Source organism: Typopeltis vanoorti, chromosome 8, assembly GCF_054136105.1.
Source record: "Typopeltis vanoorti isolate ZY-2024b chromosome 8, IOZ_Tvanoo_1.0, whole genome shotgun sequence".
Classification (NCBI taxonomy): Eukaryota; Metazoa; Arthropoda; class Arachnida; order Uropygi; family Thelyphonidae; genus Typopeltis; species Typopeltis vanoorti.
The window spans coordinates 111,761,228-111,774,375 of record NC_143556.1 but is presented as its reverse complement, the minus strand read 5'-3'; the positions used below and the strand labels follow the sequence as shown (position 1 = coordinate 111,774,375).

The following is a 13,148-nucleotide window of genomic DNA, read 5'->3' as shown; positions in this document are numbered from 1 at the left end:
GTAGACCATAAATTATCAGAGAAAGAACGTAGTGCAGAAGTAATTTTTTGACTGTATCTTCGGGCCATGTAGTAACTGCTTTAAGTAGCTTCTCTGGTTTCTTTTTGATTCTACTGGTAGGGTCGTAGTTAACAAGTTGATATGTATTGTTGTCCGAGATTAGCATATTCGTTTTTTCTAAATATGTGGTTCGGTCTAGAATAACGGTGCCATTGCCGATAAAGGCAATGGCACCATTATTACGATGTCCGGATTTGATTTTACCACTGTTAATTCGTGTTTCATTAAGTTGCTTGTTATTGTTTTCTTATAATTTACATTTAAAATGTTGGCGGTTTCTAAACGTGTTTTATCTGCTATGGTAGTTGGGATGAATCTTAAGCAATATTTCCCTAAAAAATGGTTACAGCCAAAACACTATTAACAAAATTATTTTTGTTAATTAATAACAAAACCGAACCACATATTTAGAAATAATGAATCCCAAGTATATGGAAGGCACACATTCTACCCATGGAAACTTTCTCCCTAAGAGTTAACTATAAACAGGACTGTAGATAATCTAGAATCTTAAATCTAATATAACAATTGTCATGTTACATTAGGACATCATTGTTACTGTAAGAAAACTATCTATATGAAAGAATGTTTCTCCTATGTTATCTTAAATAGAATTTAGCTTTGATGTAGTTTCTAAGTAATTAATTAATTTTATCCAGTTTTTTTTTATTATTATTATATTTTCACTAGAGGTCATGCCAGTAGAATAACAGTTGATCAAATCATTGTCTCTTTAGAATACTATGTGAAATGGAACTCAGCTTGTCCTTGTATATACTCCAGATGATGACCTTAATATGAAGGTCGAAACATCAGGAAATTAAAATAGTTATTTATAACATGGTTGTAAAGTCCATAATTTCTAAAATGAATGCTGATCACTGCACAACACTAAAAGAAAGGAAACTGTTTCCATTCAAGTGATAGAGCTGATTCATTTGCTTCAACATAAAGGATTTGAGTGGATGATGCATAAAAAGCAATAGGAGCTATCCGTAATCCCTGATGATAGATAGAATCCAACCATCACCTATTTACCTTGCAAACAGTAGATTTTGGACCCACACTCTAGCTTTGAATGTATGAGCACATGATAAAGATTAAGCAATGAAAATCGATCGGTACTCCATTCAGCAAAGGAGAGAGTGTGAAGGAGATTTAATGCTCTCTTGCAGTTTTCTGTAATTTGACAAATGTGGGCAAGAAATATAAGCTTTCTGTCAAAGATGAGTCCTAACAACATGGCTTATGTTGCTACTATAATAGTAACTTGTCACATTCTTAACTCAGGATCTGGATGAACAGTGCATTTTGAAACAGAAGTGTACATGCACACACACACTTTTTTTTTCTACTAAAAACCTAAACCTATTACTAAGTGCCCACAGTCAACTAAATGTTGAAGTTGTCTTTCAGTTAACCTCGTGTTACATAAGACAGAGCCTTAGGGAACACCCTATTCTTGATGTTTTTTTAAAGAGTGGCTCCCTATTATTTTGCTGATTATATATATATATATATATTTGGCTCTAGAACCAAACATGGAACTTTGTTACTTCAGACCTCCAATAAGCAGGATAGTGGTCTCACACAGGTGATGATATTCATCTCCCACCTAAAGACAATCACAAACATCTCTGCCTGAAGGAGGATTCAAATCTGCAGCCTGTTGGTTGGAGAGCAGATACAATAACCACTCGGCAGCCAACCAGGCTGGCATCTGATTGGCCAAGAAGTCTACTTCCCAGTTGGACGTCTCAACAAGACAAAGTTTTCAATAAATATAGGAAGGTGCCCTCTGAGACCTAGGTTATAAAGGTCCTTTAATGTGCAATATCTCTATGCTGTGTCATAAGCATTTTCCAGGTCAAAGAACAATGAAACTATATGTAAGTTTTTTCACTTGGCTATGCTACTAATTATATATTGGGTTTTATCCTTTATCCAAGTGTAAGCAAACAAAGTTTGCACTTGAAGTACTTTCAGGACTGAGGCAACTCGTGGTAAAGGCAATAGAAGTTCTCATCACTTGCCTCAGTATCTCCCATAATGCAAAGCACATCCCCTTGCAGACATGTATAGTGCTATGCATTATACATGTCCTAAACGAACTGCCATAGGGTGTCTACATAAATATGACTTCTCTATTACTTCTACCTTGGTATTACTACCTCTGGGTCTGGCTCCCACTGATGAGACCTCAATAAAGGTCGAAACTGGTTTGGGTAGTGGCCCTTCCCTTAATGCACAACATTATACCTGTCTGCAAGGAGATGTGCTTTGCATTATGGGAGATACTAAGGCAAGTGATGAGAACTTCTATTGCCTTTACCACGAGTTGCCCCAGTCCTGAAAGTACTTCAGGCGCAAACTTTGTTTGCTTACACTTGGATAAAGGATAAAATCCAATATATAATTAGTAACAATGAAACTAGATGTTCTCATTTCAGAAATGCATCTCTAATTTCTAAATGATCCAAACTGAATAATGTCTATGAAAGCCACACTATGTATTGGAGAGAAGTTCATTGCTTTCTAAATACCAGAAAAGTATGGCACTAACCATTTCCTCCAATATCTTACATAGACAGCTAGTCAGAGCAATAGGTTCATAATTGTTGGCTTGTATTGGATCCTTTCCTGTTTTGAGGATGGCAGTGACAATTGACTTATGTCAAAAATTTAGCAACTGTTCCTCTGAAAGTATTCAGTTATATAGTAAAAGCAGACGATCCATGGAAGATGATGGAAGATATTTTATCATCTTATAATGGGTGTCATCATGATCTAATGCACTTGCCTGACAGAATAAAAGAGCCCTTTTTAATTCCTCCTTAACAAACAGCTGACTGCACAGCTCTAGATAGAGCTGTATGATCAGCTTTGGTAGAGAAGTTTATCTGCTGTTTCTCTTGTTGCTCCTTCAATATTAAAAATGCAGGAGGATATGAAACTGCTGCTGAGATTAGCAAAATTTTCTTCCAAAGTGTCTGCAACAGGATCAGTAACAACACATCCATCATGTTCTAAGGTAGACGAATGATGTGTTATATTTACCTTTCATTTTTTGGATTGTGTCCCATACACTTTTTTGCACTGCTTGTTTGATTAATTAATGATGTAAATTGGATCCATGATTGTATTTGACTCTGTTGTCTCACATAATGTGCTTTCACCCAAGCACATTAAAATCAAAAATAACCGAAAACTTCTGTAGTCTGAGTTGACTGCTTTAGTACCGAATGAAAGTTTTGGCCTAGTCTCTGAAGAGAACCTACCAGTTCAAAACAGCTGTCAGAGCAGTGAAACTTTTACCAAATGCAGTAATAAGAGGCAATATATGGATGCTTGTATAGCATTTATGTTCCTTTAAATAATGCAAGCTAAGGCAACTGTGATGTCAAGAATTGTATTCTCATAAGCTCTCTGGTCAAAAAAATTACAAAACTTTCAAAGTTTCTAGATACATTCAAGCTTTGAAATAATATAAAATGTTTGACATCCATTATTTCTATCAAAATTTTTACCTAGAAATTCAAAAGTGACCTAAACTTTTGATTTTTAACTGTAAAGACCTAATTCTCTTTTTAGTCTTTTTCACATATTTACAGTAACTCATTATGATGATTTCAGGTAAGTGACATTAATTTAAGCTAATATAACCTTTCAAAATTTAAGCGTTAATTCTAAATTTTTTATAAATTTTATGTTCTTCTAGTTTTTTTCCTCCCTATTATCGGTTGCATTTGTACTTTTTCAAGTTATCATTTTGTGTACTTAATGCATGGTTATTGCTGATCATTGGTGTTCTGTTCTCATTGCACATTTCCTTTGTTCTTTTTCTCATGATTTAACTATTGCTGCTATATTTCCTGTTTTTTTTTTTTTTTTTTCCTCCTCCTCATGATTTTCCTTTCTTATATTTCTTGGCTATAGTGTGCATCTACTGAAAGTGTTTTGTTTAAATATCAACTAAATTAACTAGCATAATCCTCATGACATAATATATTGAAACGATTCAGCACGTGTTAACACAGATCCTAAAGATCAACTTTCATTAAATTCCATCACTGAGACAGTTCTTTTTATTATTTTATGTCACATTGCAAATTAAAAAAAAGTTCACACTCACAACGAAAAATTCCAAAAAAAAAAAAAAAAATGGAGAAAATATATATGTCATCAACTAATTTAAAATCTGAGACTAAAAATTCTTAACTGCAATGCACACGACTTAAAATGCCGGCCTGGTTGGCTGAGTAGTTAGCATACCCACTCTCCAACCAACAGGCTGTGGGTTCAAATCCTGCCATGGGCAGGATTTGAACTATGTTTGTGATTGTCTTTAGGTGGAAAGATATGTTACTGCCCAGTGTGAGACCACCACCCCAAGTTATTGGAGGACTGAAGTAGCTTGAAAAAGTTCCATGTTTGGTTTCTAGAACAGAGTTTCTAGACTATGTAAAAAATAGATGAAAAATATCCCAAGCCTGCCCACAGTACAAAATGTAAATAGGTTTGCAAATAACCATTCATAGGTAGGAACATCATCAAAAACACTGAGTTTGTAGGCTCTTACACTTATAATTATAGCTTACTACAAGAGTAACAGCCTAAAAAAATCTTGTGGCTAGAACAATGCAAGCATCTCAAAAGTTATGCTTCCATTGTGATGGCTCCTCAACTACGAGATATGTCAGTAAAATATCAAACAAAAGCTAGTATGAATCTGCACTTTACTTGCATACACTACTTCTCAACAATCTTTCTCCTTTTCAGTGGTGCATGTTCTCCACACTTCATATAACAAGTTTTTCGAAAACTGTCATAATAACTCTGCTTTGAGTTATTATGACAGTTTGGCTAATGAAGGAATGAGATGTGAAGCTTGTGCAATTACAGCAAATTAGAGCATCAGGGACCAACTTGTGGATAACATCTTTAAAACACAAAAACATAACAGTGAAAGAAACTTTAGAATCAGTAATGTAGACCACATAAACTGATGAAATGATGTAAAAATAATCATAATTGAAAATTATGAATCTTTTTACAATTTTTTCTCTGTTTGTAAATTATTAGTTTTGCCTTCATAACACATGTGATCAGTGTTATTATTATTATTCGTGACACCTCCAAGGAGTCCGAGGACTTATCAATAATGAACACTTGCGATGCGCACATTATTGATACTGTCAAAATGAAATGTAAAGAATTTGAAATTCTGATGTACTTACTAGATCCTGATTGTCGTGTTACTTTCAATCTTTTTTTTTTTTTTATGATAATTTAAAATTGTTAAGTGTTGAGATATATTTTGTGTTTTGTAAAGACATTCTCTTTGTCACCAACAAGGCAAACGTATCAGCCATTATATGTAACTTCTCGCCATTTACATGGAGTGCGCATGCTCACCGAGGAGTTTGATGGGTAATTGACAGCTAACAGAAAGAGTATTCGGTATCAGGGGAATGGAGAAAAACAAGTCGCGAGAGAATGAAAATTTGAGAACTACCACCAAAGAATTTGTTCTTAGGAAGTTGTTAAGTTTTACTTGACAGTCAGGAGAATATTAATAGAAAATTCTGAAAAGGAATCATAGCACTGTAAATCTTTAAATTGGAAGAAGTAAGACTGTCAACAAGTGTTTAGTAAATAAAAGAAGATATTTGGAATCTATATTCTAATTCAAAGTTCAAGGAAACACCAAATGAAAACATTATTTAAATTAAGGAGATATTAAATCCCACATTGTTTTAAAACCGAATAAGAAACTCAAAGATCAGAATCAAAGAGTTTCATGCCGAATATAGCAACTATAAAAGCATTGCCGACTACTAGCGTAAGCTAAAGCATGTAGTCCAAGTACACAGTACAAACTAGGGCAACTCGTAGAAAAGGGTGGGGAAAGTTCTGATCGCTATTCTTAGTATTTCTCATAATATAAAACTCATCTCCTGGGAGATGAGTGATGTTATACATTATGGTGGGAGGTCACTACCCAGACCGGTTTCGATCTTTATTGAGATCTCATCAGTGAGTAGCTAGACCAAAATAATACTAAGGGTATAGTGAAAAGAACTTATATACTCTGCTATACGAGTTGTCAAAAAAGTGCACCCATAAATTATTTAAAATAAAGAGCCAATAGGCTTCATTTTGGCGATGTAAACATTATTTAAATTAAGGGGATATTAAATCCCGCATTGTTTCAAAACCGAATAAGAAAGAAACTCAAAGATCGCAATCAAAGAGTTTCATGCCGAATATAGTAACTATAAAAGTATCAGCGACTACTAGCATAAGCTAAAGCACGTAGTCCAAGTACGTAGTACAAACTAGGGCAACTCGTAAAGATCAAAACCGGTCTGTGTAGTGACCTCCCACCATAATGTATAACATCATACATCTCCTAGGAGATGGGTTTTACATTATGAGAAATACTAAAAATAGCGATCAGAACTTTCCCCACCTTTGCTATGAGTTGCCCTAGTTTGTACTACGTGCTTTAGCTTACACTAGTAGTCGCCGATACTTTTATAGTTACTATATTCGGCATGAAACACTTTGATTCCGATCTTTGAGTTTCTTATTCGGTTTTGAAACAATGTGGGATTTAATATCCTCTTAATTTAAATAATGTTTACATCACCGAAATGAAGCCTATTGGCTCTTTATTTTAAATAAACCAAATGAAAAGTTTCGTCTTCTGTTTTACAGATGGTGGAGTTATTTGTTATTTCTACTGGAAAAGGCAACAGGATTAGTAAAATCTGAAACTGTAAAGTGGCTTAATATGAACAGCTCTGCTTAGATGTTGCTTATGAAGTAATATAGGAAATTTCTGTCCCTGGTACAAAAATTAGTAATTTGAGCATCAAATTGAACTGCAAGAGGTAAGAATATTTATACTCCAGTGAAACATTTTAAAAGGAATTTATAAAAAAGGATCCCATGGAAAAGAAGAAAATTTTATATTTTCGGAAGGACCTAACAAAGAAACTGACTCTAATGAACATTTTGTTGCTGTGAAAACGGGTGTTTAGCCTGGTCGATGTGATTAAGTATATGTTAAACAATGCAGTAATAGAATGAGTCACAGAATGAATGATTTTAATTTTTCTGGATAAGAAAATCTCTAAAGTGTAGACTTATTTTACATGGGCTTGGATTCAGTTAATTATGTAGTTATTTATGTAATATTATTTAAAATGTATATAATATTCTGGTTTCATTAAATGTATATATATATATATATTTTTTTTTTTTATTTGGTCTTGAGTCAGTGATTTTTCTGGATTCTACAAGAAATAGTAATGAACTCTCGTGTAATAACTTAACACTTGGTGTAAAACAATCTCTTTACAGAGACATTAAAGAATTAAAATGAACAATGAGATAGCAGAGAGCTGAAAAGGGTTGCACATTTCTTCTGTCATGCATCAGTGGTGGTTCTTGAATATAAATATAAGTTGAGAAGTTGTCCAAAGTAGTGGAGGTTGTGTCAGAACCTTACATACTGAACACAATAGCTAGCGTTAGTTGCCACAATAGTTTGCAGTATACAAGCCACCGTCATTCCAAACAATACTTGGAGATTAATCTATATGGCACAAGTTCGCTGTAATAGGACAATCGACCAATTATGGTGAGTCGGATGAATTCGGATGTGGTGATGAACAGGAGAAAATTACTGGAGTAAATTATGCCATCTATTAAGTGTAGCAGCAGTGATATTATGGTATGGGTAAACTTCTACCCATAGTAGATAAAAAACAGTGCCGATAAAAATTAATAGGGAATGCTATTTTGGCATTTTCGATAATTCTGAAGTAGCATTCTTATAAAATTATACCATGTTATACTGAGACAACTGTGGCAGCATGGTTTCCAGAAATGGGAACAAATGTTAGCCTAGCCAGCAATCAATCTCCATCCAAAGCTTTTGAAAGCTTCTAGGAAGCATTAGGGCATCATCTTGTTAAATCAACAGATACCATTTCATCATAGGAAATCACTGCACTGAGTAGATAAATAAGTGAAAAATACCTGTGTCCATTTATCAACATTTGGCAGAAGTCCATCCAGGAGAGGAGCATACTGTAATTGCATGTTGGGCACAATTACTCCTCTCCTTTTTTAATGGAGTCCAACTTTTATTAGAGTCCGGGAACTCACTGAAGGAGAAATGTAACTCACACTTATTACATCTTGACTTGAATACATTTAAGGGAAGGTGTGATTTTCCTCATGTGGTCTTGCTTACCATACACCATAATGAAAGCCTGGCCCTCAACATACTTATTGACCACATCTTTACTCAACATTCCCATACAGGGAAAGTCCCTTGTTATCTTCCAGCCTGCCATAAATTAAAAAATTGAATTCTAAGGTTTTTTTCAAACTTTTAAGTCTTCAGCATTCTCATATGCAAACTCCACAAGCTAGACATTATCTTAAGGTACTCAACTACGAAGCTTCTCTCATTGTCTCTTCACTCCATTGGAGTCCATGCATCTATATTTAACTGCAATCCAGATATAGTCTTACCAAAGCTTTGTGAAGGGCCAGGACTTACTGATTCTTACGTTTGGCTCCTTGAACACAGTTATCCATTATGATGACTGAGCAATGTGGCCTCCAAACATGAATTTCCCATTCACTATTACTCATAAGGCTGCTAGCATCATCTGCTAAATGACAACTCTTCCTCACACTTGACAAACTATACACAGTCCAATCACAAAACTTTAATATTTTCTTATAACTCATGACTTACAATGCAGTTCACCATGCTAACCTACAGTGGGAAGAAGGCCATGAAGTTGCTTCTGCAACTTCATGGCCAATCTTAAGATGAACTGGCAAACACAATTCTTCCACTCACACAACATCCAATTTCAAACCTACCATCTCTCCATCTCGTTCGCTTCTCTCTCCATTACTTGAAATAGCCTTCCTCTTCTAGTTTATTCTAAAGACTACAATCAATTTCTAGAGATAAGAGATAGTGTATAATCTTCACTGTTTGTATAATCTATGGGCATTATATCATTAAACGCATTACTTCATGAAAATATATCAATCACATCTATTTAAGTCAAAAGATTTGAGATGCCAACTAACTACATTTTTAAGGATAAACATAATTAATATTTTTATTTTAAAAGCAAAAATAAAACAAAAGTAAGTTAACTATTAAGAAACTTACAGGATGTGCAGTAATATTTCCTAAAATATTAAACAGCCGTGTAATAGTTTCATTAGCACGCAGATGGAGCCGAAAATTAGAATTTAGACTCTTTGTAGCCAGCTGCAAAAGACTGCAAAAAACTTTATTAGATATATTTATATCACAAAGATAAAAGAATATCACTGATGGCAAAGATAGATTAATAGCTAAATTAATAGCTAGATTAATCTATATTCATAATTATCACCGATATGATAAAGTAGTTGATTAAATTATCACATGCCTATTAAACAAGTTATAAACTTGATTATAATATGTATAATGGAGGTTAAATGCACAGGTTATTTTATTGTAATAATAAAGTTAAGCAATCATCTAGATTCATCATTTCCACTTCCCCATCAGAAACCCTGAAATTAACTTTTCAAAAAAGAAACTAAGCCAAAAACAAACTTCATTTATGAACATAACAAAGAAAGGCAGCTTACAGCTTTAGCCAGTGACTGGATTAATATGTTGCAAAGCTGCAGCTGTTTAAATGAGTGAAAGGGAGTTAAAAAGTAGTTCATCATTCTGATATTAACCGCAATACAGTACAGGATACAATGATAGTGCTACATAATTTATGTTTACATTATCAATGGCTATACCTCTATTTTCTTCCAAATTAATCTGTTCTTGCTCTCAAATCTCCAATATATGAGATCTTAAATGTTGGCTTTCAAAAAAAGCTACTAACTGCATCGATATGCCTGGATCTTGTTGTTCTGCATTTTTAATAACTGCTTAACCATTTCTCTCTTATTCTGTCAACCATACCACAAGTCAGCTCGGCTTAAACTTTCTGCATTACTAATATATCATGAACTAATTGTTCATAATTTTCTACAGAACTTATCAAAGTTCCTGAAAAGAGGGAAGCAGGTGCCCTGAGAGAACATAAGAGAAAAATGTAACAGATTTCAGCTTTCGCTTGTGTAAAAGTAGCTAAACAAAAGTCACAGGATAATTTTAGTAAAAAATATACAAGATACATAGGTGACAAAACTTTCATAAGGTACAGAAAAATCTTAGAGATAGAAGAAAGAGTACTGTAAAACGAATCAGAGATAATGATGATAATGACATAACAATGCAATCCTTTGCATTATATCTGAAAGTAATACTTTTACATTAATTACCAAAGTGCGTGTGTGTACACACTTTGGGTAGAAAAGCCATCGGAAAATTAAAATGTGGGAAAGCAGATGGGCGTAAATGATATTCAACCAGAAATGCTCAAATATGGAAGTACAAAAGTTTTCCAGAGACTACACTGCATAATACAGAAGGCCATAATACCTATCTATAAAGAAAGGGAATTGTATGTGAGAATTAAGAGGAATTTTCCTACTGAGAGTTCCTAATAAGATTTACACAAGCATACTTCAGAAAAATGCTAAGAAAAGTTGTGAAATGGAAACTTGAAGAAGCTAGGATCAACCTAAACAGAGGTTTCAACTGTAATATGGAGTTGTCAGGATCAGATTTTCACTTTAAGAAAAACAGATGAGAAATCATATAAATATAACAAGGGTCTGTGTATCTAAGTTTTGTAGATCTGGAACAGGCACATGACAAGGTGCAAAGAGAAAACCTGTTCAATATGCTGCAGTTATATGGTGTAAATGGGACATTCTATTGAGAATATATAGTCTGTATTAGAACTGTAAGTCAGTATCTAGAACTTACAGAGGTATAGGAAGATGGCTTGGTGCTAAATCAGGTTTGAAACAAGGATGCACATTATTTCCACTGTCATTCATTATCTATATGGATCATATCATGAAGGAAAGTGGCATTAAATCTGATATCAAAACTGACAATGTTAATCTTAGCTCTTAACTTCACCCAGATGATATTATACTTCTAAATATGAGTCTGCAGGATTCCCTGACTAAACTACTGTAACAAATTTGCTATGAAAAATCAACAATCAAGAGACAAAGACAATGAAAACAGGAGAATATTGTCACCTCATCCTGAATGGAGAACCTATAGAACAAGCAAACCATTTCAGCCATTTAGGCACAATTTTCAGTGAAAATGGCAAATTAAATTTGGAAACAGACAAATGAATTAGCAAATATGGTAGGATAAGAAGTCATATGAATAAATGTCTATGGAATAAAAGAAAAATTAATCAAAACACGCAACTAACTATTATTATTATATGATTATCTCCATGGAATTAGAAGATTCATCAAGATAGACCCACACTAATGTCATATACAAGCGTTTAGACCTTAGGGATAATACCACTTCCTTAAAGGAGTATTGCACAGTCATAGTGCAATACCAGAAATCCTCCATTTCTTTGCATCATTAATCCTAATATCCCTTTGATCAAGCTGTTGATTATGCTCTAAAATGAGCACAGGGTTAAAGGTGAGACCTACGCTAATACACAAACACACAATACCTATCATACCTATTGAGTTTTGGTTTCATATTGCAAGTGGTTGTGTAATTTAGTGCTCATGTGAAATTAGCGATTTTTATCTGTTTTGTTGTGTTTTTTCATCAGAAAATTAGAGTATTATAGTGTATTAGTGTAGATTTTCATGTTTTTAGATTATTAATATATTTATTACATTTTTATGGTGATATTTATTGTGATATTGTTGGCATGGCATCAACACGATGAACAATGGCATCAAAGACCACATTGTCCAGCGATTTGAATTTGGGGAATATTATTCAGTGCACTGTATGCGAAATGTATGCGTCGAGAAAATTAAAGCACATGTGGAACGAAACTGAAAGTGGAGAGAGAGAGAATATATTAAGTGTTTGTCTGTTAGATGACGAGAATGCAACAAATACCGACGATAAGACAGAAAATGATGTTAATAATGTCAAACGTGCAGCAAAGGAGAATGAAATGGATATCAATAAAGAAATAGCAAGCTTAAATCTTATCCTTCATAGGACAAAGCGCGAAATTGAAAAACTGCAGAAGCAGCAAGAGTTAAGCAGGGCTGAAAAAAGAAAGAAGCAGGTAATCCAAAAGAATAATAAAAGACTGAACAAACAAGAAAAACAAGTTAAGGAGAAAATTATGTAAGGAGACTCAATAATCAGGGGAGTACTTAACGAAAGTATGACAAAAATCTCTTTCCCAGAAGCAAAAATTCATTGCATTAGCCAAGCATCCAGATGTAAAAAGGTAAGTCAAAGGAAATGATTTCAAGGCGAGAAGTAGGAGAGTACATAAAGTGGTTGTTAGAAGATGCAAAACTGAACAGTGAGAAGGTGAAGACTGTAAATCTCCTACCACACTATGATAAAAGAGATCTGAGGAGGAGGGAAAGGCCAATGATAACCAATGAGTCTATATGTAGAACTGTGGTCTCTGTCTGACAGAAAGAAGGATTTGTACAATGTGGATGAACTGCATCTGAATGGTTTTGGTGTTAAATGTCTGGAGAGAACTTTGTTCATCGAGCATGCTAACATGCAAATTCAGGTAAACTTAAGCAATTAGAGTGGAAGCAAGTGAGTTCGTGTGAAGGCACCCATGAAGTGAGTGAGTATGAGAATGACCAAGTGAGGAATCTAGTCTCTCAAGCAAAAATATTGAATAGGGTAGTCAATTCAGAAAGTAAAGATGGGTGGGGGATTAAAGGGATGTTGCTGTTTCTATATACTAATGCCAGAAGTATCAGGAACAAGAGGGAGAAGTTTTTAACATTGGTTAGTGCAACCTCGCCAAAAGTTATAGGCATTAGTGAGACTTGGCTAATAGCAGATGATTCAGCTACAGGGATTGAATGTGAAGGGTTTAGTAGTTTCAGGGAGGAGAGAATGGGGGAGGAGTACCACTGATGATGGTAGATGAATTGCAACCAAAAAG

At 34.2% G+C, this 13,148-nt stretch overlaps 1 protein-coding gene across 4 annotated transcripts in view; it reads right to left on the bottom strand.

The window, feature by feature from the left end:
- The window catches only part of LOC150104286 (wings apart-like protein homolog), a 401,535-nt gene that overhangs the window by 176,730 nt on the left and 211,657 nt on the right, over positions 1 to 13,148 (bottom strand). For all 4 annotated transcript variants that reach the window (XM_090396897.1, XM_090396894.1, XM_090396895.1 and 1 more), the window contains one exon: positions 9,272 to 9,383. In XM_090396897.1, the coding sequence (XP_090253023.1) occupies positions 9,272 to 9,383 (112 nt within the window). The remainder of the gene's footprint in view (positions 1 to 9,271; positions 9,384 to 13,148) is intronic.